This window comes from Tursiops truncatus, chromosome 2 (genome assembly GCF_011762595.2).
Source record: "Tursiops truncatus isolate mTurTru1 chromosome 2, mTurTru1.mat.Y, whole genome shotgun sequence".
Taxonomy (NCBI): Eukaryota; Metazoa; Chordata; class Mammalia; order Artiodactyla; family Delphinidae; genus Tursiops; species Tursiops truncatus.
The window spans coordinates 91,685,499-91,713,292 of record NC_047035.1 but is presented as its reverse complement, the minus strand read 5'-3'; the positions used below and the strand labels follow the sequence as shown (position 1 = coordinate 91,713,292).

Sequence of the window (27,794 nt, the reverse complement as noted above, 5' to 3'; positions counted from 1 at the left end):
ATGGTTTTTATCCTTCAATTTGTTAAGTTGGTGTATCACACTGATTGATTTGTGGATATTGAAAAATCCTTGCATCCCTAGGATAAATCCCACATGATCATGGTGTATGATCCTTTTAGTGTATTGTTGGATTCAGTTTGCTAATATTTTGTTGAGGATTTTTGGGTCTATGTTCATCGTATTGGCCTATAATATTCTTTTTTTGTGGTATTTTTGTCTGATTTTCATATAAGGGTGATTCTGGCCTCATAGAATGAGTTCAGAAGTGTTCCTTCCTCTGCAATTTTTTGGAATTGTGTGTATATTAAATAGCCATGTGTGACTATTTAAACTTATACTTAAATTAATAAAATCAAAGATAAGTAAAAATTTGGTTCATCACTTACACTAGTCACATTTTAAGTGCTCACTAGCCGTGTGTGAGTGTTGTCCGGTACAGATATCAAACATGTCCATCATCACAAAAAAGTTCTATAGACAGCACTCTCTTGAATAAGAGGAAAAGTTTAATCCATTCACAGAACTTGAGAGATCATCTTTGGATATCAGACAGCCAGCACATATAGAACTTTATTTTACCTTGCCACTTACAGCTTTCTAATTTTAGAATTTTCGTGGCCTAAGATTATATATTATCTTGTTCATCCATTGTTTAATCCAACAAAATTACCAACCAAGTTAATTTCCCATCTGAGTTCTTAAATTTCCAGTCACACATTTTGCTTTTTTTAGTTGGATTTTTTTTCCTTTTATTCTAGTTTCATTTTATTTGATTTTTGTTTGTTTTTGCTCCATACAACATGGCTTCAATCCGTAGTAGAAAGTGTGCTACTCTCTGTATAAGCCTTCAGCTAAACAACTTCATAAGTAGCCTAGATCTGTATAAAATTCTGATTGCCTTTTTGTATAGTCATATTTTTGATCCATGGACGCCCTTTACTTAATTCACATTGGTACTAATTTATATCAGTTACCTAAAATAACCTACAAACTCTCCTGCTACGCTCTTAATGATTCCTTAAAGGATACGATTTTTAATTTTTAAAAATATATTTAAGATTTATTTAATAGAGCATTTTATAAGCAGAGAAATATCATGGAGTCATAGTAGGATAAAGGATACATCAGGTATTTAAATTTTGCTCTTCAAAGAGAAAAGGAGGTTTTATTTTTAGTTTTAGGTAACTTTTCAAATGGAAAGCTATTCTAGACTTTGCTGAGTAGGTTTCTAAGTTTCTTCTTTTCATGAACTCTGCCAATTAAAAATGGGGGCCAAGTTAAGAAAGGTTGGGGGGAAAAGGAACATCATACTTTTTTTAAAAAAGAACTTGAGGAACAATGGGGTTTTGTTTCACATGAGTAAGTATGTGCATGTGTGTTGTAAGCATCTTGCAGCCCCCTTGAGCCAAAGACAATTACAGAATTGCTTGTAAGATCCAACCCTTTTTTCTTACAGATTCAGTTTAAATTCTAGTTAGGGTTTTTTCTTTTCTTTTCGTTTAATAAAATACACAAGACCCAAACCACAATTCAGCAAACTTGTTATTAAACTAAATAATGAAAACTTTAGTTGACTTCGGTAATCAGGTTCCAGGGAGTGGGTTGTATCAATTCTTTTTAGCCAAAATTTGGACTTTAGATTATAAACATGGCTCAATGGAAAAATAAGAGGGGGAGCAGGAGGAGTTTTCATATTGGAGATTTAGTAAAAGTTCAGGTTGTTTTTTTTTTAGTGTAAATATGGTAAAGCCCAATTTGTAACAAATAAGAGAAGAAAACTTCATTTTCAGATACTTTAAATGATCTTTAGACATTGAAAAAAACATATTCTTGCTATACATGTTATTGGTCAATAAAAAAATCAGATGGAAAAGTCATAGCTTCTTGAATGCTTAGAATTTAAGACTAAAAAGTAATATCTCAAGTAAATATTAAAAATTGACTAAATTATAATTTTGTGTTTACTCAACTATTTCTCCTCCTAGGAGTTAGGCAGGCAAAGGAGAAAATCTACTCTGTTACTACACATTCACCCCATAAAAATCACTGTCATTTTATGGCTCCAAGTGATTCTGCAAGATGTTCTAGGATTTCAGAAAATAGAAACCCTATCCTAGCTTAGAGCTGAAGTCCTATGTATTTAAGGAAAAATCACATTGGCTCCTTTAGGTGGTTGTCTCATATGTATTTGTTCTCTGTTTTATTCCATTTTGGTCTGTGGGAAGTGGGGACTAAAGAATTTCTCTTTTTATAGGAGGGACTTAGATATTCAGTCCAGTTTCCAGCAGGGTGGGTAGAGAACCTGTACTTACAAAGCAAACCCAAAATTTGTGTGTTCATTTGGAATAGCTTTGTGGGGGGAGTAGGGGTTGATGGAAATAATGGGGATGGCTAAAGTTCCTCCAAACAACCCTTGGAACTGTCTCTGTTCAAGGGTGTAACTTATAAAAATGGTAGAATCTCTATAAATCAACAACTCGTTTATCCAGCCTTATCAGGGAGTGAACTGTTACCCATAACTAAATTTTCCAGATAACTACAGCCAAGCATTTAAAGCACCAAAACTTTTTTTGTTAACTATTTTAATGAAAATTTTCCTTAAAGATATTTCATACTTCCCTGACTTCTTAAACAATATAGCAAAAAGTAACTTTATCATGATGACTAGGCTTCTCAAGATGAAATCTGTAATAAATAAATAAAAGTTAAACATATGCCAAAAAAAATGATGAAATCTGTGACTCATCTGCACTGAGATATCAATAAGAATACTTGTTCAGTAGATGATGAACACCTATTACATACCAGGACTAGTACTAGTGAAGGTGCTAAGTAATCCAACAGCAAAGACAGAAACTGTGTCATCAGTGACAGAAGCCTGCAAAGATGCTGTAGTAGCACAAAGGAGCACCCTCATCCAATTTGAGACAGTGCTGCACTAAAGCAAAACAGTTTGCTAGGCTTTAATAGTCTTTATACCTAATTTTTATAGTTCTTCTGTCTCCTACTTCAAAAACAGCCTGTTGTCCCTTCTCATTCCTATTAACTCCTTAAAGCCAAACATCATGAGAAACAAACTCATCTTTGTTTCTTAAAGTGGGGCAAACGTCCTGGCAAGTTTGTTGAATGCTTTTAGTTAAATCTGTGTTAATATTTCCAGTAGTCCTGTTCCTTCAATGTTCTAGACTACGCTACGAAAACCTGCTGCTAATAATGTATTAAGTAACGAAACTTACTAAAACAGTAACCCTATTTTACACATCATTCCACACCATATAGAATCTGGGTGAGATTCCCACAGTGGTATTATCTCCTGTAGAATAAGGCACATGTGCTTAGCAATAACATTTTTTTAGTCTTTTTTTTTCCTTTACTTGACCATATTGTGAATGTTTGACACTTTTGCAAATGCAGCATTAGAATATTTGAAGTATAAAAAAGGTAAACATTAAGCAGAAGATAACTGCTCTAAGATCAGTTTAGGCCACACGCTGATAAGTTATACAAGAATTTAGTTTTTAGGATTAAGAATCAAATGAATTCTAGTGTATAGAGGAGATTCTGGTCACTGCTTGCTGCTTACCTTCCTTTTACTTCTTATACAATAGCATTATGTGTAGAATGAGCACTTGAACCTGGGAATCTCAGGAGTATTCTGAGAATACTCCCAGAATTGTCTCTAAGGGATATGAAGAAAACAGCAAAGCCTCCTGCAACCTCATCCTAGGACATTATTTTTGGCAGATAGGAGCAAAATTTGCCCTTGAGCCATTCTTTTTCTAAGTCACACACACCCAAGCTCTCAGACAGGGTACTTCCCTTCAAGAAGCCTCAGTTTCTGCATGTATACTATAATCAAATTGGACCCTATGATTTCTAAGGCCCATTATTTCTCTAATACTCTGTGATTCTGAAGGGAGATCAAAGACCCCAGAGAATGAATGGAGGCCTCTAGGATGTCTCTATGTCTTTGTCTGTCACATCCCAACCACAGCTGTTGCGAAGTCCCAGAATAGGATCATTTTTATTTGTACCCAAATGGCTCCTTCTCCATTTAGTGTCTTGCCATGTAACCTCCACGTAGCAGTGCACAAGAAAATGAAGTGTGAGATCAATTCAGACAGTGGAATTGGAAAACATGCTGCCACAGTCATCCTGAAGGACTAGAATATAGCCATTCTTCATAATTTATAAGCTTTAAGTACTCTGTTTTTCTACAATTGGGAAAAAATAATGGCTTTAAGTATCTGAAGAGAATAAAAATTAGGATATTCATTAACAAATATTAACAGAAGTCTACAGAAAACCATCACCATTGAGTAGTGCAGGAAAATGCTAGTCTTAGCACCAACTCCTTACACAACATGAATATAAAATTATGACCAAATTTTGTGGGCAATGAGAATGACTTTATAAAGAATGTATACCCAGTTCATTTCAATAATGACATATGTTCAAAATTAATCATTTATACGAAATAAAACAGTTCTTTGTCTCAATACTAATAGTTTATAATGAATGTGAAAAGCAAAGAAAATTCAATAGTTCAGAGTGAGAAACATCATCTTGCTACCAAATACTTCAACATGGAACTCATACTCAATGGCACAATATAAGTTTGTAGAAGGATAAAATCTTTGAAATTCTAACAGCACTTACAGGCAAAACCCATTTTTTTGTACTTCATGGATATTGCATTTTTTACAAATTGAAGATTCATGGCAACCCTGCTACGAGTGTGCCTGTCAGCCCCATTTTTCCAAGAGCATTTGCTCACTTCATGTCTCTGTGCCACATTTTGGTAATTCTCACAATATTCCTAACTTTTTCATTGTTATTATATTTGTTATGGTGATTTGTGATCAGTGATCTTTGATGTTACTATCTTAGGTTTTGGGGCACCAGGTACTACACCTATATAAGATGGCAAACTTAATAAATGTGTGTTCTGACTGCTCCACCAACTAGCCGTTCCCCAACCCCTCTGCCTCTCCTCAGGCCTCCCTATTTCCTGAGACACAATATTGAAATTAGGCCAATTAATATCCCTATAATGGAGGGATAAGGAAGGGAAAGGAAGAGTTGCACGTCTCTCAATTAAAATCAAAAGCTAGAAATGATTAAGCTTACTGAGGAAAGCATGTCAAAACCCGAGATAGGCTGAAAGCTAGGCCTTTTGTGCCAAACAGCCATGTGGTGAAGGCAAAGGAAAAGTTCTTAAAGGAAATGAAAAGTCCTACTCCAGTGAACACATGAACAAGAAAGCAAAACAGCCTTATTGCTGATATGGAGAAAGCTTTAGTACTCTGGATAGACGAAAACAGACACAATGTTCCCTTCAGCCAAAGATGAACCTGCAATATTGCTGAGGTATGCCTGTAAATATTAGCAGGAAGTAGCTAATTGAACATGCCCATTTTAGTTTTAACATCTTTATTGGAGTATAATTGCTTTACAATGGTGTGTTAGTTTCTGCTTTGTAACAAAGAGAATCAGCTATACATATACATATATCCCCATATCCCCTCCCTCTTGTGTCTCCCTCCCACCCCTCTAGGTGGTCACAAAGCACCGAGCTGATGTCCTTGTGCTATGCGGTTGCTTCCCACTAGCTATCTATTTTACGTTTGGTAGTGTACACATGCCCATGCCACTCTCTCACTTCGTCCCAGCTTACCCTTCCCCCTCCCCGTGTCCTCAAGTCCATTCTCTACGACTGTGTCTTTATTCCTATCCTGCCCCTAGGTTCTTCATAACCTTTTTTTTTTTTTTTTTAGATTCCATATATATGTGTTGCCATACGGTATTTGTTTTTCTCTTTCTGACTTACTTCACTCTGTATGACAGACTGTAGGTTCATCCACCTCACTACAAATAACTCAATTTCATTTCTTTTTATGGCTAATATTCCATTGTATATATGTGCCACATCTTCTTTATCCATTCATCTGTTGATGGACACTTAGGTTGCTTCCATGTCCTGGCTATTGTAAATAGAGCTGCAGTGAACATTGTGGTACATGACTCTTTTTGAATTATGGTTTTCTCAGGGTATATGCCCAGTAGTGGATTGCTGGGTCGTATGGTAAGAACATACCCTTTTTTTTTTTTAATTTTTCAATTTTGTTGTATTTATTTTTTTATACAGCAAGTTCTTATTAGTCATCAATTTTATACACATCAGTGTATACATGTCAATCCCAGTTGCCCAATTCATCACACCACCACCCCACCCCCCGCCACTTTACCCACTTGGTGTCCATACGTTTTTCTCTACATCTGTGTCTCAATTTCTACCCTGCAAACCGGTTCATCTGTACCATTTTTCTAGGTTCCACATATATGTGTTAATATACGATATTTGTTTTTCTCTTTCTGACTTACTTCATTCTGTATGACAGTCTCTAGATCCATCCACGTCTCTACAAAGGACCCAATTTCGTTCCTTTTCATGGCTGAGTAATATCCCACTGTATATATGTACCACATCTTCTTTATCTATTTGTCTGTCAATGGGCATTTAGGTTGCTTCCATGACCTGGCTATTGTAAATAGTGCTGCAATGAACATTGGGGTGCATGTGTCTTTTTGAATTATGGTTTTCTCTGGGTATATGCTCAGTGGTGGGATTGCTGGGTCATATGGTAATTCTATTTTTAGTTTTTTAAGGAACCTCCATACTGTTCTCCATAGTGGCTGTATCAACTTACATTCCCACCAACAGTACAAGAGGGTTCCCTTTTCTCCGCACCCTCTCCAGCATTTATTGTTTGTAGATTTTTTGATGATACCCATTTTAACTGGTGTGAGGTGATACCTCAGTGAAGTTTTGATTTGCATTTCACTAATAATTAGTGATGTTGAGCAGCTTTTCATGTGCTTCTTGGCCATCTGTATGTCTTCTTTGGAGAAATGTCTATTTATGTCTTCTGCCCATTTTTGGATTGGGTTGTTCGTTTTTTTAATATTGAGCTGCATGAGCTGTTTATATATTTTGGAGATTAATCCTTTGTCCGTTGATTCATTTGCAGATATTTTCTCCCATTCTGAGGGTTGTCTTTTCACCTTGTTTATGGTTTCCTTTGCTGTACAAAAGCTTTGAAGTTTCATTAGGTACCATTTGTTTATTTTTGTTTTTATTTCCATTACTCTAGGAGGTGGATCAAAAAAGATCTTGCTCTGATTTATGTCAAAGAGTGTTCTTCCTATGTTTTCCTCGAAGAGTTTTATAGTATCCGGTCTTACATTTAGGTCTCTAATCAGTTTTGAGTTCATTTTTGCGTATGGTGTTAGGCAGTGTTCTCATTTCATTCTTTTACATGTAGCTGTCGAGTTTTCCCAGCACCACTTATTGAAGAGACTGTCTTTTCTCCATTGTATATCCTTGCCTCCTTTGTCATAGATTAGTTGGCCATAGGTGCGTGGGTTTATCTCTGGGCTTTCTATCTTGTTCCATTGATCTATGTTTCTGTTTTTTGCTAGTACCATATTTTCTTGATTACTGTAGCTTTGTAGTATAGTCTGAAGTCAGGGAGTCTAATTCCTCCAACTCCGTTTTTTTTTCCCTCAAGACTGCTTTGGCTATTCGGGGTCTTTTGTGTCTCCATACAAATTTTAAGATTTTTTGTTCTAGTTCTGTAAAAAAAAAATGCCATTGGTAATTTGATAGGGATTGCATTGAATCTGTAGATTGCTTTGGGTAGTATAGTCTTTTTCACAATATTGATTCTTCCAATCCAGCAACATGGTATATCTCTCCATCTGTTGGTATCATCTTTAATTTCTTTCATCAGTGTCTTATAGTTTTCTGCATACAGGTCTTTTGTCTCCCTAGGTAGGTTTATTCCTAGGTATTTTATTCTTTTTGTTGCAGTGGTAAATGGGAGTGTTTCCTTAATTTCTCTTTCAGATTTTTCATCATTAGTGTATAGGAATGCAAGAGATTTCTGTGCATTAATTTTATATCCTGCAAATTTACCAAATTCATTGATTAGCTTTAGTAGTTCTCTGGTGGCATTTTTAGGATTCTCTATGTATATTATCATGTCAACTGCAAACAGTGACAGCTTAACTACTTTTTTTCCAATTTGGATTCCTTTTATTTCATTTTCTTCTGTGATTGCTGTGGCTAAAACTTCCAAAACTATGTTGAATAATAGTGGTGAGAGTGGACAACTTTGTCTTGCTCCTGATCTTAGAGGAAATGGTTTCGTTTTCTCACCATTGAGAACGATGTTGGTGTGGGTTTGTCATATGTGGCCTTTATTATGTTGAGGAAAGTTCCCTCTATGCCTATTTTCTGCAGGGTTTTTATGATAAATGGGTGTTGAATTTTGTCAAAAGCTTTTTCTGCATCTATTGAGATGATCATATGGGTTTTATTCTTCAATTTGTTAATATGGTTTATCACATTGATTGATTTACATATATTGAAGAACCCTAGCATCCTTGGGATAAATCCCACTTGATCATGGTGTATGATCCTTTTAATGTGTTGTTGGATTCTGTTTGCTAGTATTTTGTTGAGGATTTTTGCATCTATATTCATCAGTGATATTGGTCTGTAATTTTCTTTTTTGTAGTATCTTTGTCTGGTTTTGGTATCAGGGTGATGGTGGCCTCATAGAATGAGTTTGGGAGTGTTCCTTCCTCCGCAAGTTTTTGGAAGAGTTTGAGAAGGATGGGTGTTAGCTCTTCTCTGAATGTCTGATAGAATTCACCTGTGAACACATCTGGTCCTGGACTTTTGTTTGTTGGAAGATTTTTAATCACAGTTACAATTTCATTATTTGTGATTGGTCTGTTCTTATTTTCTATTTCTTCCTGGTTCAGTCTTGGAAGGTTATACCTTTCTAAGAATTTGTCCATTTCTTCCAGGTTGTCCATTTTATTGGCCTAGAGTTGATTGTAGTAGTCTCTTAAATGCTTTATATTTCTGCAGTGTCTGTTGTTACTTCTCCGTTTTCATTTCTAATTTTAATGATTTGAGTACTCTCCCTCTTTTTCTTGATGAGTCTGGCTAATGGTTTATCAATTTTGTTTATCTTCTCAAAGAACCAGCTTTTAGTTTTATTGATCTTTGCTATAGTTTGCTTTGTTTCTATTTCATTTATTTCTTCTCTGGTCTTTATGATTTCCTTCCTTCTGCTAACTATGGGTTTTGTTTGTTCTTCTTTCTCTATTTCCTTTAGGTGTAAGGTTAGATTATTTATTTGAGATTTTTCTTGTTTCTTGAAATAGGCTTGTATAGCTATAAACTTCCCTCTTAGAATTGCTTTTGCTGCATCCCGTAGGTTTTGGATCATCGTTTTTTCATTGTCATTTGGTTTAGGTATTTTTTGATTTCCTCTTTGATTTCTTCAGTGATCAATTGGTTATTTAATAACATATTGTTTAGTCACCGTGTGTTTCTGTTTTTTACATTTTTTCCCTGTAATTCATTTCTAATCTCATAGCATTGTGGTCAGAAAAGATGCTTGATATGATTTCAATTTTCTTAAATTTACCGTGTCTTGATTTGTGACACAAGATATGATCTATCCTGGAAAATATTCTGTGCGCACTTGAGAAGAAAGTGTAATCTGCTGTTTCTAGATGGAATGTCCTATAAATATCAATTAAATCTATCTGGTCTATTGTGTCATTTATAGTTTGTGTTTTCTTATTTATTTTCATTTTGGATGATCTGTCCATTGGTGTAAATGAGGTGTTAAAGTTCCCCAGTATTATTGTGTTACTGTCAGTTTCCTCTTTTAAAGCTGTTAGCAGTTGCCTTATGTGTTGAGGTGCTTCTATGTTGGGTGCATATATATTTATAATTGTTATATCTTTTTCTTGGATTGATCCCTTGATCATTATGGAGTGTCCTTCCTTATCTCTTGTAACATTCTTTATTTTAAGTCTATTTTATCTGATATGAGTATTGCTACTCCAGCTTTCTTTTGTTTTCCATTTGCATGGAATATCTTTTTCTGTCCCCTCACTTTCAGTCTGTATGTGTCCCTAGGTCTGAAGTGGGTCTCTTGTAGACAGTATATATATGGGTCTTGTTTTGTATCCATTCAGCAAGCCTGTGTCTTTTGGTTGGAGCATTTAATCCATTCACGTTTAAGGTAATTATCGATATGTATGTTACTATGACCATTTTCTGAATTGTTTTGGGTTTGTTTTTGTAGGTCCTTTTCTTCTCTTGTGTTTCCCACTTAGAGAAGTTCCTCTAGCATTTGCTGTGGAGCTGGTTTGGTAGTGATGAATTCTCTCAGCTTTTGCTTGTCTATATAGCTTTTGATTTCTCCACTGAATCTGAATGAGATCCTTGCCTGGTAGAGTAATCTAGGTTGTAGGTTCTTCCTTTTCATCACTTTAATTATATCATGCCACTCCCTTCTGGTTTGTAGAGTTTCCACTGAGAGATCTGCTGTTAACCTTATGGGAGTTCCCTTGTATGTTATTTGTTGTTTTTCCCTTGCTGCTTTCAATAATTTTTCTTTGTCTTTCACTTTTGCCAGTTTGATTACTATGTGTCTCGATGTGTTTCTCCTTGCGTTTATCCTGTATGGGACTCTCTGCGCTTCCTGGACTTGGGTGGCTATTTCCTTTCCCGTGTTAGGGAAGTTTTCGACTTTAATATCTTCAAATATTTTCTCGGGTCCTTTGTCTCTCTCTTCTCCTTCTGGGACCCTTATAATGTGATTGTTGGTGTGTTTAATGTTGTCCCAGTGGTCTCTTAGGCTGTCTTCATTTCTTTTCATTTTTTTTCCTTTATTCTATTCCACAGCAGTGAATTCCACCATTCTGCCTTCCAGGTCACTTATCCGTTCTTCTGCCTCAGTTATTCTGCTATTGATTCCTTCTAGTGTAGTTTTCATTTCAGTTATTGTATTGTTCACCTCTGTTTGTTTGTTCTTTAATTCTTCTAGGTCTTTATTAAACATTTCTTGCATCTTCTAGATCTTTGCCTCTATTCTTTTTCCGAGGTCCTGGATCATCCTCACTATCATTATTCTGAATCCTTTTTCTGGAAGGTTGACTATCTTAGTTGTTGACTTCATTTAGTTGTTTTTCTGGGGTTTTATCTTGTACCTTCATCTGCTACATAGCCCTCTGCCTTTTCATCTTGTCTATCTTTCTCTGAATGTGGTTTTTGCTCCACTGGCTGCAGTATTGTAGTTCTTCTTGCTTCTGCTGTCTGCCATCTAGTGGATGAGGCTATCTCAGAGGCTTGTGCAAGTTTCCTAATGGGAGGGACTGGTGGTGGGTAGAGCTGACTGTTGCTCTGGTGGGCAGAGCTCAGTAGCACTTTAATCCACTTGACTGTTGATGGGTAGGGCTGGGTTCCCTCCCTGTTGCTTGTTTAGCCTGAGGCAAGCCAACACTGGAGCCTACCTGGGCTCTTTGGTGGGCTAATGGTGGACCCTGGGAGAGCTCACACCAAGGAGTACTTCCCAGAACTTCTGCTGCCAGTGTCCTTGTCCCCACGGTGAGCCACAGCCACCACCCAACTCTGCAGGAGACCCTCCCACACTAGCTGGTGGGTCTGGTTCAGTCTCCCCCAGGGTCACTGCTCCTTCCCCTGGGTCCCGATGCACACAGTACTTTGTGTGTGCCCTCCAAGCGTGGAGTCTCTGTTTCCCCCAGTCTTTTTGAAGTCCTGCAGTCAAATCCCACTCACCTTCAAAGTCTGATTCTCTAGGAATTCCTCTTCCTGTTGCCAGACCCCAGTTTGGGAATCTGACATGGGGCTCAGAACCTTCACTCCAGTGGGTGGAATTCTGTGGTATAAGTGTTCTCCGGTTTGTGAGTCACCCACCCAGCAGTTACAGGATTTGATTTTATTGTGATTGCGCCCCTCCTACCGTCTCATCGTGACCTCTCCTTTGTCTTTGGATGTGGTGTATCTTTTTTGGTGAGTTCCAATGTCTTCCTGTCGATGATTGTCCACCAGCTAGTTGTGATTCTGGTGTTCTCACAAGAGGGAGTGAGAGCACGTCCTTCTCTGCCATCTTGGTTCCTGTCATTTCTTTTTCTAAGCGCCCCCAAATTAAACAGCTGATGCTGAGTTCTGCTATCTAGTCTCATGCCCATTTTTAAAATACCTTCTCATCCCCTATAATACAACCTTCAAATTGACAAACTTCCCAATTTCTATAAAGTGATTCCATCATTATCCTTGCCATAATTGATCCTTCCTTCTCGCTATCTCTTATGCAGCCCCCATATCTAAATATTAAACAGATTCTCTCCTATATTCCTTTGCAAAATCTCAAATTCCACCCCACTCTCTCCAAGCCTTTTGCCATTACCCCAGTGATGGGTTGGAACTTAAATAGGCTCATTTTCTACCTCTAATAGAGGTAGAAAATTTTCTGATAGAAAATCTTAACAGGATGAGAGCTACAAAAACATGAAGCTCAACCTTCATACTTTACAGATAAGGAAAAGGAGGGCCAACCCTGTCAACTACCTGGGCTACCATGGCCCTAGATGGCAAGTGCTGACCATAGTGCAAGAACTAGAGCTGAATCTCCAGCATGGCACTCTATAATCTGTGGGAAATGTGACCTGTTAATGCCAGTCAAGGAGCAATGAAGAACTAAGAGGGTACTAAAAGAAGAGCATCGAGAGAGATGAGTGAAAGACACCAAAGACACACATTCTGTTGACTTCCCAATTTTGCTTCATGCTGGCCCCGAAGAGGGCTATTTCCTGAATGTGTCCTTGAAGCCAATAATGAGAGCATTCTCATTGCTCATGTGTACATGCAGTTGTCACCACTGGTCTGCCTCCTGGGAAGGCTGGATGCTATCACTGCACTGATGTGATTTTCACCTACATAATGCACATAAACTTTTCATTAAATTATAAGTTTAAGAAACATATACCATTGTGACATGAAAGTCAGGCTTATGTCTTTTTTTATTGAAGTGTAGTTGATTTACAATATTGTGTTAGTTTCAGGTGTACAGCAAAGTAATTCCATTTTATATATATATATATTATACATATATATTTCAGATTATTTTTCATTGTAGCTTATTATAAGATCATGAATATAGTTCCCTGTGCTATATAGTAAATCCTTGTTGCTTATCTATTTTATGTATAGTAGTATGTATCTGTTAATCTCCCATACTCCTATTTTATAACTCCCCCACTCCCTTTCCCCTTTGGTAACCGTTTGTTTTCTATGTCTCTGAGTCTGTTTCTATTTAATACATACATTCATTTGTATTACTTTTTAGATTCCACATATAAGTGATATCATATATTTGTCTTTGTCTGACTTACTTCACGTAGTATATTATCTAGGTCCATCCATGTTGCTACAAATGGCAATATTTCATTCCTTTTTATAATGCTGAGTAATACTCTATTATATATATATATATATTTGATCCTTCAAATATATATATTTATATATACACACACACATATATATACCACTTCTTCTCAAGCCTATTGACATTTGGGCTGGTTCCATGTCTTGGCTATTGTACATAGTGCTGCTATGAACAGAGGGATGTGTGTATCTTTTCGAATTAGAGTTTTCATTGTTTCAAGATGTATGCCCAGGAGTGGGATTGCTGGGTCATGTGGTAGTTCTATTTTTAGTTTTCTAAGGAATCTCCATACTGTCTTCCATAGTGGCTGCACCAATTTACATTCCCACCAACAGTGTAGGAGGGTTCCCTTTTTTCCACACCCTCTCCAGCATTTATTATTTGTAGACTTTTTTTTTTTTTTTTGTGGTATGTGGGCCTCTCACTTTTGTGGCCTCTCCCGTTGTGGAGCACAGGCTCTGGACGCACAGGCTCAGCGGCCATGGCTCACGGGCTCAGCCGCTCTGCGGCATGTGGGATCCTCCTGGACCGGGGCATGAACCCATGTCCCCTGCATTGGCAGGTGGACTCTCAACCACTGCACCACCAGGGAAGCCCTAGACTTTTTTTTATAAAGCTTTTTTTTTTTTTTTTGGCTGAGTTGGGTCTTCGTTGCTGCATGCGGGCTTTCTCTAGTTGCAGTGAGCAGGGGCTACTCTTCATTGTGGTGCACGGGCTTCTCATTGTGGTGGCTTCTCTTGTTGCGGAGCACAGGCTCTAGGCACGTGGGCTTCAGTAATTGCAATGCATGGGCTCAGTAGTTGTGGCTCAGGGACTCTAAGCACAGGCTCAGTAGTTGTGGCTCACAGGCTTAGTTGCTCCACAGCATGTGGGATCTTCCTGGACCAGGGCTTGAACCCATGTCCCCTGCATTGGCAGGCAGATTCTTAACCACTGTACCACCAGTGATGTCCCTATTTGTAGACTTTGATGACAGCCATTCTGACTGGTGTGAGGTGATACCTCATTGTGGTTTTGATTTGCTTTTCTCTGATAATTAGTGATGTTGAGCATCTTTTCGTGTGCCTGTTGGTCATCTGTATGTCTTCTTTGGAGAAATGTCTATTTAGGTTTTCTGCCCATTTTTTGATTGGGTGGTTTGTTTTTTCGACATTGAGTTGTATGAGCTGCTTGTATATTTTAGATATTAACCCCTTGTAGGTTGCATCATTTGAAAATATTTTCTCCCATTCAATAGGTTGTCTTTTTGTTTTGTTGATGGTTTCCTTTGCTGTGCAAAAGTTTTTAAGTTTGATTAGGTCCCATTTGTTCATTTTTGCTTTTATTTCTTTTGCCTTCAGAAACTGATTTAAGGAAATATTGCCGCAACTTATTTCCAAGAATGTTTTGCCTGTGTTCTCTTCTGTTTTATGGTGTCATGTCTTATATTTAGATCATTTAATAATTTTGAGTTTATTTTTGTATATGGTGTGAGGGACTGTTGTATTTCATTGATTTATATGTAGCTGTCTAGCTTTCCCAGCACCAGTTGTTGACGAGACTGTATTTACTCCATTGTATACTCTAAGTAGATTAATTGACTGTATGTGTGTGGTTTATTTCTGGGCTCTATAGGTCTGTTCCATTGACCCATATATCTCATTTTTTGCCAATACCATGATGTTCTGATTACTGTAGCTTTGTAGTATTGTCTAAAGTCTGGAAGGGTTGTGCCTCCAGCTTTGTTCTTTTTCCTCAGGATTGCTTTGGCAATTCTAAGTCTTTTGTGGTTCCATATAAATTTTAGGATTATTTGTTCTAGTTTTGTGAAAAATGTCATGAGTATTTTGATAGGGGTTGCATTAAATTTATAGATTGCTTCAGGCAGTATGACCAATTTGATAATATTAATTTTTCTAATCCAAGAGCATAGGATATCTTTCCATTTCTTTGAATCATCTTCAATTTCTTTTGTTACTGTTTTATAGTTTTTAGCAAATAGTTCTTCCACCTTCTTGGTTAAGCTTATTCCTAGTTACTTTTTTTGGATACAATTTTAAATGGAATTTTTTTTTACTTTCTCCTTCTGATACTTCATTGTAGTGTAAAGAAATGCAACAGATTTCTGTATATTTATCTTGTGTTCTGCTACCTTGCTGAATTCATGTATTAGGTCTAATACTTTTTGTATGGAGACTTTAGATTTCTCTATATAGAGAATCTTGTCATTTGCAAATGGTGACAGTTTTACCTCTTCCCTTGCAATTTGGATACCTTTTATTTCTTTTTCTTACTTGATTGCTGTGGCTACAGCTTCCAATATGATGTTGAATAGCAGTGGAGATGGTGGGCATCCTTGTCTTGCTCCTGAATTTAGCAGGAAGGCCTTCAGCTTTTCACCATTGAGTATTAGGTTGGCTGTGGGTTTGCCATAAATGCCTTTATTATGTTGAGATATGTTCTCTCTATACCCATTTTGGTGAGAGTTTTTATCATGAATGGATGTTGACTTTGGTCAAATGCTTTTTCTGTGTCTCTTGAGATTATCATGTGTTTTTTGCCTTTCCTTTTCTTAATGTGGTATATCACATTGATTTATTTGTGTATGTTGAACCATCCTTATGACCCTGGGATAAATCCAACTTGATCATGATGTAGGTCTTTTTATGTATTGTTGGGTTCCGTTTCCTAATATTTTCTTGAGGATTTTTGCATCTATATTCATCAAAGATATTGGCCTGTAACTTTCTTTTCGGTAGTGTCTTTGTCTGGTTTGGTATCAGGGTGATGTCTTCACAGAATGAATTTGAGAGGGTTCCTTCCTCTTCAGTATTTTTTTTTTTTTTGAATAGTTTGAGAAGGATAGGTATAGGTTCTTTGTATGTTTGGTAGAATTCCTCAGTGAAGCCATCTGGTTCTGGATTTTTGTTTGCAGGGAGTTTATTATTATTATTATTGCAGATTCTGTTTTACATCTAGTGATCAGTCTGCTCAAATCATCTGTTTCTTCTTGACTCAGTTTTGGCAGGCCATTTTTAAAAACTTGTCCATTTCTAGGTTTCCAATTTATTGGCATATAATTGTTCATAGTATTCTCTTATGATTTTTTGTACTTCTACAGTATCCATTGTTATTTCTCCACTTTCATTTCTTATTTTGTTTATTTGGGTCCTCTTTCTTTTCTTCTTGGTGAGCCTGGCTAGAGGTTTGTTGATTTTGTTTCTCTTTTCCAAAAAACAGCTCTTGGTTTCATTGATGCTTTCAGTTGCTATTCTGTTCTCTACTTAATTTATTTTCCCTCTGATCTTTATTATTTCCTTCCTTATGCTGACTTTGAGTTTTATTCTTCTTTTTCTGATTTTTTTAAGTGGTAGGTTAGGTTGTTTGAGATTTTTCTTGTTCCTTGAGGAAGGCCTGTATTACTATGAACTTCCCTTTTAGAACTGCTTTTGCTGCATCCCATAGTTTTTGTAAAGTTGTGTTTTCATTGTCAATTGTCTTGAAGTATTTTCTGATTTCATTATTGACCCATTGGTTTGTTATAGCATCTTGTTTAGTCTCCATGTGTTCTTCTCCCATTTTTCTTTTTGTGGTTGATTTCTAGTTTCATACCATTGTGGTTAGAAAATATACTTGAAATAATTTCTAGCCTCTTAAATTTGTTGAGGCTTGTTTTGTGACTTAATATGTGGTCTATCCTAGAGAATGTTCCATGCACACTTGGAAAGAATGTGTATTCTGGGTGTTTTGGATGTAGGGTCCTGTAGGTATCAAATAAGTTCACCTTGTCTATTGTATCATTTAGGACCTCTGTTGCCTTATTGGTTTTCTGTCTAGAATATCTGTCCATTAATGTTAGTGGGGTTTTAAAGACTCTTACTGTTGTATTCCTGTCAAGTTCTCCCTCTCTGTCTGTTAGTATTTGTTTTATATCTTTCAGTGTTCCTATATTGAGTGCATGCACATTAATGAGTGTAATATCCTCTTCTTGTATTGGTCCCTTTTTCATAATATAATGTACTTCTTTGTCCCTCCTTATGGACTTTGTTTTAAAGTCTATTTTGTCTGATATATGAGTATTGCTACCCCTGCTTTCTTGTCATTTCCATTTGCATGAAATATCTTTTTCCATCTTCTCACTTTCAGTCTGTGTGTGTCTTTCACCTTGAAGTGAGTCTCTTGTAAGTGACATATTGTAGGTTCTTGTTTTCTTATCCAATCTGCTGCTCTGTGTCTTTTGATCAAAGCATTTGTTCCATTTGACATTTAAAGTAATTATTGATAGGTATGTACTTATTGCCATTTTAAACCTTGTTTTCCTGTCAGTATTGTAGTTCTTTGTTTCTTCTTTTTGCTTTTCCTTTTGTGCTTTGATGGTTCTTTTGTATTATGCTTGAGTTCCTTTCTTTTTGGTACTTGTGAACCTATGGTATGTTCTTGATCTGTGGTTACCCTGGTTTTCAAGTATGTTGACCCCTAACTATATCTATTTGCTTTAAACTGATAGTCATACAAGCTTAAACACACTCTAAACAATCCATATTTTTATAGTTCACTCCTCCACATTCTTTGATTTTGATGTCCTATTTTACATCTTATCCTTTTGCTGCTAATTGTTTTCATAATCACTTTCACAAAAAATTTTTGATTGTTTTTTCATCTATGTACTGGCTTAAGTGATCTTCAATCCTTTTATGTATTTGCCTTTTCTATTGTGACTGTCCCTTTCCTATAGATTCTTGTTTCTCTTCTGTTTAGAGAAGACCCTTCAATATATCTTCTAGGATAGGTTTAGTATTGCTGAATTCTTTTGGGTTTTGCTTGTCTGAGAAATTCTTTCTCTCTCATTCTATTCTAAATGATAATCTCGCTGGGTAGAGTTGCAGGTTTTCCCTTTCAGGACTTTGAATATATCATGCCACTCCCTCCTGACCTGCAAAGTTTCTGCAGAGAAATCAGCTGATAGCCTTATGGGGGTTCTCACGTAACTGACTCTTTGTTTTCTCTTGCTTTTAGAATCCTCTCTTTAACTTTTGCCGTTTTAATTATGATATGTGTTGGTGTGGATCTGTTTGAGTTCATCTTGTTTGGGATCCTCTGTGCTTCTTGTACTTGGATATCTGTTTCCTTTAGGTTTGGGAAGTTTTCAGCAATAATTTCTCCAAATACACTTTCAATCCCCTTTTCTCTCTCTTTTCCTTCTGGAACCCAGCTTATGCATAGTTTGGCATGCTTTATATTATCCTATAGATTTTGTATGCTGCTTTCATTTTTTTCATTTGTTTTTCTGTCTGCTCTTCTGATTGGGTGATTTCCATTAGTATGTCCTCCAGATCACATATTCATTCTTCTGTGTTATTTAGTCTATTCATTGCTTCTAGATTGGTTTTTATCTCACTAAGTTGTCGAATTTTGATTTGATATTTTCTAGTTTCTTACTAGAGTGATCTGCACTTCTATCAATCTTTTCATTCCTTTAGCATTTTTATCACCTCCTTTTTGAACTCAGGGTATAGGAGACTGGTGAGGTCTGTTTCATTATTTGTTCTTTCAGGGGATTTCTTTTATTTTAATTTGGAGTAGTTTCTCTGCTTTTTTATTTTACTTAACTTTCTCTGTCTCTATGAATTTAGGATAAACAGTTATCTACTGTGGTCTTGAAGGGATATTTTTATTTGGAAGCATCCCTGTGTAGACTGTGAATCCAATATTCTGGTGCGAGGGCTGGTTTCAGTATGGGTACCAGCCACATCTTTCCTCAGAGTGTGCTAGTTGTTATCCCCTTGATAGGGGAGTAACTGGTGTGGTGTCCAGAGCCTGCGCTCTGGGTGGGACCTCCTCCTTGCTCTGTGGCTGTTACAGCCCTGTCAGCGGTGGTGTCTGCTCCCCAGTTGTCAGAGTAAAAGCCCTGAGGGTCAGGTTCACTCAGTCTCCTTTGACCTTGAGTGCGTGACCTGCTCCAAAGGAGGTGACTGCTGAAGCAACTGAGGCCCGTGGCGTTACAGCGAATCTATGCACTACCCATGCAGACATCTGCAGTTCTGTCTAGAAGCAGCCAAATGCCACATCTCTTTTCCTGTTGTGTTCATCCCAGTGCTAGGCTGTGGTGTGGAATGGGCTGGTGCTGGGGGCTGGGGCTTTGTGGCTGCAGGAATCAAGGTGGTTGTGCTGCTGCCTGAGAACTAGGCTGCCTCTGTGCCAGACCTCTCCCAGGACCTGTCCGTGCCAGATGCTGCTCCAAGTTGCGGTGTGGGGTGGGCAGAGCCAGTGAACTCCCTTTGGGAAACCAACCACTGCATACTTCTACCCAGGGGCTCTCCATCTGAGACTCAGCACTCCCTGAGCATCTCTGTGGCATCACCCTTTGCAGGCGCTGACAAAATCCGCCACAGCTGGACTCACCCCTGCCATGCAAGCAGTGACAAAGAGCTCTGCAGTCTGGCCCAGACTATACCCCAGGCCCTCCGAGCTATCTCCACTAAGCTAGATCGAGTCCTCTCCCAGGGTCTGTCTGCCAGAGATTCAGCACTTAGCCATTGCACGTATTTGTAGCCCTGCCCAATGCACACCTGATATTGGGTAGTGTGGCAAGCCAGCTGCCAGTCTCTCTCTGTCCTGATTGTCAGCAAGCCAGCACACACGCACTCCTCACAAGTAGAGTCTGGGCTTCTCCAGCCCCTCTATCTGTCCCAGCGGATTTCCCAGCAGGCAAGGGGGCTCCCCAGGGTCTGCCCACGTAGACCTTTTCTCCTTTATAGATCCCTCCCAGGGACACCAGTCCTGTCCTGATTCCTTTTTTTCCATCCTACTCAGTTATGTGGAGATCTTTCTTGCAGCTTTTGTTATATAGGAGATCTTCTGCCAGTCTCCAGCTGGTTTCCTGTGAGAAATGTTCCACATGTAGATGTATTTTTGATGTGTTTGTGGGGGAAGGTGAGCTCCACATTCTCCCCTCTGCCATCTTGATCCCCCTCCAGGCTTATCTCTTTCTTTAAGGAAAACCATACTCTAAAACCTAGCTATGATGAAGGGGTTAAAGTAAACTTGGAATGCATCATAAAGAGCAGCAGACTTCTCTGTAAAATCTATTTCAGAGAATTCCTATCCTATTCAGGATAACATAATCATCCAGACCCTCACAAACTCTGCTTAGTAGGATGGAGTATGGTCTGCTATCAACACTGCTTCCCAGCAACTTAGTGATGCTGTTAAGGAAACTTCTTAAACAGGTTCTATGGCTGGCAGAGAGAATTTATCACCGTGGCATTGCTGAGAAAGTCATCTGGAGTGTACAGAAAACAAATGTTCTTTGCCTTGATTCTAAGACCTTAATATTCAAATTATAAGTGATTGAAGATACTTTCTGAGTAGTTTAGAGTGTCATAGGAAAGACATAAATTTTATTCAAGTTTATTGTGAGAATCTTTGTGGAGCCATTCATATTTTTCCTTCTGGTTATCTCAACTGAGATATAATACTCAGGAAATTAAGGTCATAAGGTTAAGTGCCTATGTGGTCTTGTCCCAGGGACCAGATCTACTGAGCTTTTCCTAACATTCTTATACCAGATAATTAAGATTAAATTGAGTATCAAGGACATCCTTGAAGGGAGTATAAATGTGTTTTAAATGAGCAAATTGCATTCATAGAAAGATGGAGGTAATACTGAAGTGTGGTTCAGGTTGGAGAGTGGGACCATGGGAGGATAGACTCATTCCTGCATCTTGGTGACTGCAGAGGTTTAACAGCTACTAGTTTACCAATGAGGCTAAGGTCTTAACACAAGATGAGGGCTGCCTCCTTGAGTCATTTACCAGTTGCCACTTCAGAGGGAAGCATCTGCTTTCCAGACACAGACATGGGTTAAGACCAGTGTTAGGAACACAGCCACAGGCTGTACCAGAAACAGACAGTAGGAGAGCCCCAGCCACATTAGCAGAACATTTTTATCTTCTGCCTATCATCCTTTTCCATGCAGTTAGCAGAGGTCGGGCTAACTGAGGCAGCCAACATATGCTGCCAGTCACCTCCAGAGCCTCTCAGAAGTCAAGAGACTTTGAAGTATATGTAGAAATGAAGAAATGTCTAAACAGAGTTACAAAATGTACATTTAAAATTTTACATTTAACAAATTGCTGCCTGTAAAGCACACCAAAAAAACATGAAAATAGTAATTATGGGACTTATGAAACTACTAAGTCCTTGTGCACTATGGATGGTGTGGTCCAGATAATGGGATATAAGTTTAAAGTAGTCAGATGGGTATTGTCTCCTTTTGGTCCTTTCAGTGCAACGCCAGACGTAATATTCGTGTTTATACTTGAGACCCTTCATGACTGGGAAGCCCAGGCGAGATGGCTCCGAGTCCCCCTGTGAAGGATACTGTTAACCTCTCTCAAGTTTTCCTAGTTGAAAATCTTTCCTTAACCATAAGCCTATCACGCCACCTGCTCCAACTTATTGTGATATTCTAAAGGAGGCAAAAAGACAATTTGCAAACAACCAAAAGGATTTTAGAATGTAAGTTGACTCCATACTATTGATAAATATAAAATCATAGAATTCTTTAGAGCTGTAAGCAATCATAGAAATTATCTACAACTAACCTTCTTATTTTACTGACGAGGAGAATCGCCTCTGAGCATCTTATAGACTCGGAGATTCTTTTCAGGTAGGTGTCAAGAATGTATGTTGTAACCACGGAGACACGGCACATGTCAGGGATTGAAAAAAGGAAGGGAGCTTTTCCTGTGGTCTGGGTGGGGGGATGCACCCCAACGTGGAGAGACCAGGAGAGAGTTCCCAGGAAGAGAGATTGGAGTATTGTTCATTTACAAAGATAAGCCCTGGAAGAAGAACATAAAGGCTGTCTGTAATAGAAGGAGTTCCTTGTAGCTGGGGTGGCAGCAGGGGTGAGATGGAGGAAAGCAAGGCAAGGAGTTCTTTTCGGAAATGTTTTCTTGGGGAAACATTTTAAGTTTTTTGTGCTTAACTAAAATAATTACTCTTGGCCAGTTATGGTATTCTTATGTGCCAGGAAGTGAGAAATGGCTTAATGAGGATGTCCATCGATTTTTATGAGGACAAATTGGCAGGGTCAAATTCTTCTGTCTGTGATATCAAGGTCACTGCCTAGCTGTCTTATTGCCTTAAAGGGGAGAAAGGATGGGCATCCTACCCTTTGGGTACCTGATGCTGTTCCGGAAACACATCAAAGAGAGGTAAACAGAAGAGCAGCTAGCCTTATCCTATCCAGCAGGCAGGACAGAAGTCTGAGCCTCTACTTTCCCCGGGGCCCCATTCCCCTCCCACTGACATACACACATGCGCATGCACGCACACAGACACACACACAGAGCCCTTAGATTTCCTATTGTCACTGGGAAGAACAGGGATGGGCACCTTGTAAGAGGGCCCATGTGGGAACAGCAAGGTGGAGTCCAGGCTGTACTCAGCTGACATGGGTGATGCCTTTGGCACATGTTTATAAGGAGCAGTGTGCTGGGGGATTCCTCATACCACGTGGTGCATTGGGAGAGGTTGCTGAAGAACTGTTTTGTAATGGACCTTTACTGATATGTGGAAGGCAGCAAATTGTTGATTTATTCTTTCTCAATGAGAATTGCCTGCTTTATTTTAAAATTTAACTCCAAACTTTGACTTTATAGAGAAAAGCACCTAATTAATGAAGAAATAAAACTCCTAAGACAGCGACAGGAAAAAGTTGACAAGGAGCTTCATAGGTTTGTTTCTTATTCAACTCATAGTGCTTAAAAACATTTTAATTGAACAAATGTGTTGCATAAACCACAATAGGTTTAATATGTAAAAATTCATTAACTGGAATATCTGCAGAAGTTTTCTACTCCGTAGTTCATCTAGAGTAACACTAACTTTTTTATCCACATTATCACTTACTCTAATTTAATTAATTGCTAAACATTATCATCATCTCCTTTTACTCTACCAGACATAGGACTTAAGCTGAGGGCCTTTTAAATATAGACTCATAACCATGGGAAGATGTAAACTAGAAAAACAACCTATTTAGCTGGTCTCAGGCTAGTTCTTTGTCCCTTTCTGCCCCTGCTGCTTCCCCTATACATATAAACATTGTACCCCACTGAAACAAGGAAAGTTGGGCATATTTGTTTATTTTATTACAGTATAAAAAACAAAACTATAAAGTGTTGGGACTAACCCACTTCTTCCAGTACATCCACATAGGCAAGAATAAATGTCAGATGAGTATAGCCCTTCAAATAAACCCCTGTGGGAAACCACAATTTTGTGCCAGTCATGCTGCCATACTTCTAATTGCTATTTTGGAATTTATAAAGCTAGTCGCCCAGTCACATAAGAAAATGCAACTCATTACTTTAAAATCTTACTGCATTTTTCACTAAAAATTTTATCACCCAGCTTTCCCCTTCACAACATAAGATCTGACTCCAGATGACTTTTACAAGTTCCCAAAAATCAAATCTATAGAGGACAGGATTTCTCACCACTCAAGATATGCAAAAGGATGCAGACTGGTTTTCAGAGCAACTCACAAGAAGCACTCAAATATGTTTTATGCGATGGCACATTGCTGGAGAAAGTGAAGGGGAAAAGACTCATTTGGGTATATAACTCCCACGTCCCTGTTAAATTTATAGGCACAGTGTCCAAGTTTCTATCTGTAATCTTCAAAAAAAGATAGTCATGGAAAGGAAAGATAGAAAGATGGGAGACTGGGTAGTGGTGATGCTTGCAAAGCTTTGTGAATATACTAAAACCTACTGAATTGTATACTTTGAAAGGGTGGATTTTAGGTTATGTAACATATCAACAAAGCTGTTATTAAAAACAAAAGAAGAGGGGAACTGTAAATTAAAGTGGGTTGGAAAATGTAAAATAGATAGCTAGTGGGAAGCAGCTGCATAGCACAGGAAGACCAGCTCGGTGCTTTGTGACCACCTAGAGGGGTGGGATAGGGAGGGTGGGAGGGAGATGCAAGAGGGAGGAGATATGGGGATATATGTATATGTATAGCTGATTCACTTTGTTATACAGCAGAAATTAACACACCATTGTAAAGCAATTATACTCCAATAAAGATGTTTAAAAACATGATACAATAAAAAAATACAATTACTCTAAAAAAATAAAAGTGGGTTGGAAGATGGATTGATTTTAACAAAGTGAGATGAACCAGTCTCAGGATGACTTGAAGTCAAGAAGATTCTAAGAGTGTGTTACTGAAAAAAGGGCACCAGGGATATTTAAATAGGACTATGAGGAAGAGACTCAGAGCCAGATTTTACAAAAGCAGGGAAGAATAGTCCAAAAGGGTAGTAAGAAGTGAGGAGAAAACCTAGGTTGAGGAGATAAAATTGGCAGAGATAAAGTAGAGAAAGGGTAAGGGAGTATTTGTTAGAGAACACTAACGCAAGAGGCCCCTCAGAGGTAGCCCTACTGGGTGCCCCCAGGGGACCCCTAGGCTAAATGCTAGAGAAACCTAGAGCAGGCCTTATAGGGGTTTAGCTAATCCAAAGTTCATGCTTCAGCAAAGTGTATTTGGAATTTTTAGAAAATTTCACTTCCTACAGAATTCACAGAATAATTTCAAATGTTTCACTTGAAAATCGCCAGTGAAATCAATAGTCTTATACCATTTTTCATTTTTCTTTCTCTCTTCTGTGTTTCTCTTGCTGTCTCTCCCTTGTCCCAAGTTCCTATCGTTCCTTGCCTGGCCTACCTCTGCTTCTGTCTTTATCTGTAGATCTCTGGAAAGTTTCCTGCTGCCTCCTCAATTCAGCTATTCAACTCCTTAAAAATATTTCTTGAATGAGTATGTGGTGACAGAAATCATGATAGATTCCTGGATCCCCACCCTTGATGAGCTTACAGTCTAGTAAGCGCCTCCCTCACCCTTTATCCTTTTCCGTCTCTCTTTCTCTCTCTCCCCCAGATATTTTCCAGGCCAGTCCCTTTTCCTGTTCCCTCCCCAGTGACTCATCTTAAAATCTGCACTGGAGCCCAGTGAGTGGAATTAGTTGAGGGAATACTTACTGTGTGAACCATCTCACTGAAGAGGATGCTTCACTGCTGGGATGCAGTGTTGCACAGTGGTTAGAATAGAGGGCGCAAGTCACACTGCTTGGGTTCAAATCCTTTATTACTTGCTAGCTGTATGACTGTGGACAGGCTAGTTAACCTATCTGTGCCTCTTTCCTCATCTGTAACATAGGATAATAATAGTACCTACTTCCTAAGATTGTTGTCAGTGTAACTGAATTAATATATGTAAAGTGGTGGCAAATGCCCAGCATATTAAACTCTTCATAAATCGTGGCTCTTAGTTGGTGTCAGTATGAAAACAATTAGTTTGGTTACCAATTTTCTTTCTTTCATGATTAGGCTCCAAGCAAAGGCTACCAAGAAACCTTACGAAGTTAAGAATGATTTTGAGAATTTCCTACAAAAACTGGTAAGTTTTTTTCTGAAAATAATTGAGAATTCTCTCTCTAGCTTCTCTTATATAGACTGGAAAATATTTAATAAGCAATGTATGGTTTCACATCCAAGTTACAGTGGCAGGATGGAATACATTCTTGTTATTTAATCATCCACATGCACATTTAGGGTAATCCCTCTCTCATGTATTAGTGACAACCTCATGCTCACTCATCCCCATCCCTTGCTCCTGACCAGAAGCATTTTATGCAACTGAAAACCTCCAAATGCAGAATTTCAAACTAACAGAAAATTATTGGTATTTGAAGTCATATTTTATTTCCCGTTAATAATTCAACAAAAATGTATTGGATTCCAACTACTGTGTTAGATGAATGATTCTTGCCCTCAATTAACAGAAATGTAAGAAATGATAAGGTTCTAAACAGTACTCAAGTAAGAAAGAAAGAAAAGGAAGGACATGGTCCCATCATTCCAGTTTTCTTTGTCCCCTTCCCTTCTGCTCCACCTTAACTTACAGGCAGTCCTATTAAATCTAAAGGTCCTTCCTCCCTTCCAACAAGAAAGAACATGTAGAAAATAGTGTACAGTAAATCTGAAGATTGGACAATCTGAGGTAAGAAATAAGAGAGAGCTTTTCATTTTCAGCATGTCAGGCTTCCATGCAAAAATCTAGAGTAATCCTCATTGGCTACTGATGTAATGTCAAAAACAGGGGTCAAATAATCTAACCAAATTCCTATGAGCCAGAAAGGTAATGGAAAGGGGTAATATTGTTGGGTGTTTAATATTAAACAAATATTGGGTGTTTAATATTAAATAAATAGTACTACTCTTTATTCCACAAAAAAAATTATTTCTCCCATTTTTTCATGGTCTCTCTTAACTGCTACTGCTAGAGACATGGGTACAGAGAAATATTTATTTAATATAAGAAAACTGTGCAAGTGTACTGGTAAAGGGCAAATGACCTCAGCTGGTAAATAGTAAATGGCCTGAGTCTTAGAGAAACTACAGGAGCCATGGACACCATAGCACACTGGAGAGTCTGTGCCTCAGTGAAACAAGGCAACTACTTCCTCACCTCTAGTTCATTGTGGCTCTGCAGGAATAGAGGCCAAAGTGTTATCAGATCTTCCACCATTTGTAATCCAGATTCTTCTGTAAAATTCCTGTTTAGGACTCAAGTTTTTAAATACCCCTAGAAGCCAAACTAAATAAATCTGCAGACCAGACGAGGCCTATGGTCTGCTGGTTTGCAACCCCTGGTCTAAATGCTGGACTTGGAGCTCTTCAAAAGCTGGCTCCAGCCAGTATAGCCAATCTTATTCTCCACTATATCCCAAGTCAAACCCTTCACTCCCACTGAGTCTTCCCAGCATATCATGTTTACCCATAATCATATACTTTGCTTATCTGCCATGCCTACTCCCCAGATTTCAAATTCTATTCATCCTTTAAGGCCCTGCTCAAATTCCGTCTTCTACATGAAGCTTTCTTCCAGTGGCCCTAGCCCCATCCTTTCCAGGCAAGTTCGAGATCTCTCATAATTTCTAGAATAACACTTGGTGATGGCTTCATTGGAAAATAGTTCTTTTCTTCAAGCCAGACAGCCAGACAGATATGGGAGTAGATTCTGGCTTAGAACGACTATGTCCTCCAAAGCAGAGAGTGCACTAGAAATTTTTACTTACCTATTTTGTAAAGAAGGTATCTCATGGTGAAAATTTTAAAGGCAAGTGCATTTTTTGGTTTTTTTCACAGTAATCCAGGCATCTTCAAAGAATTATCTATCAATTGACCACAGATCTTCTGTGGAAAATGGAAAGGTTTTAAAAAGCAAAGGATTATCATTTGAAATCAATTTTTAAAATTCAAAATTAACAAATTGGACTTAAGCTTTCTCAAGTACTTACCTTTCTGCTAAGAATGAAAATGCACCAGAACTTTACTTTAGAATAGAATAATGGATTTCCTAGTACTTTATATGACTGCTGTCCTTTGAGAAATGTA

The 27,794-nt window shown here is 38.1% G+C and overlaps 1 protein-coding gene across 3 annotated transcripts in view; it reads left to right on the top strand.

Moving 5' to 3' along the window:
• Positions 1-27,794, top strand: part of FAM227B (family with sequence similarity 227 member B) — a 254,377-nt gene that overhangs the window by 210,891 nt on the left and 15,692 nt on the right. Inside the window, exons 13-15 of one of the 3 annotated variants that reach the window (XM_073800959.1) lie at positions 21,762-21,839; positions 22,988-23,062; positions 25,725-25,794. In XM_073800959.1, coding sequence (XP_073657060.1) covers positions 21,762-21,839; positions 22,988-23,062; positions 25,725-25,794 — 223 coding nt within the window. The remainder of the gene's footprint in view (positions 1-21,761; positions 21,840-22,987; positions 23,063-25,724; positions 25,795-27,794) is intronic. The other 2 variants (XR_012330098.1, XM_073800961.1) reach the window with 2 other exon arrangements.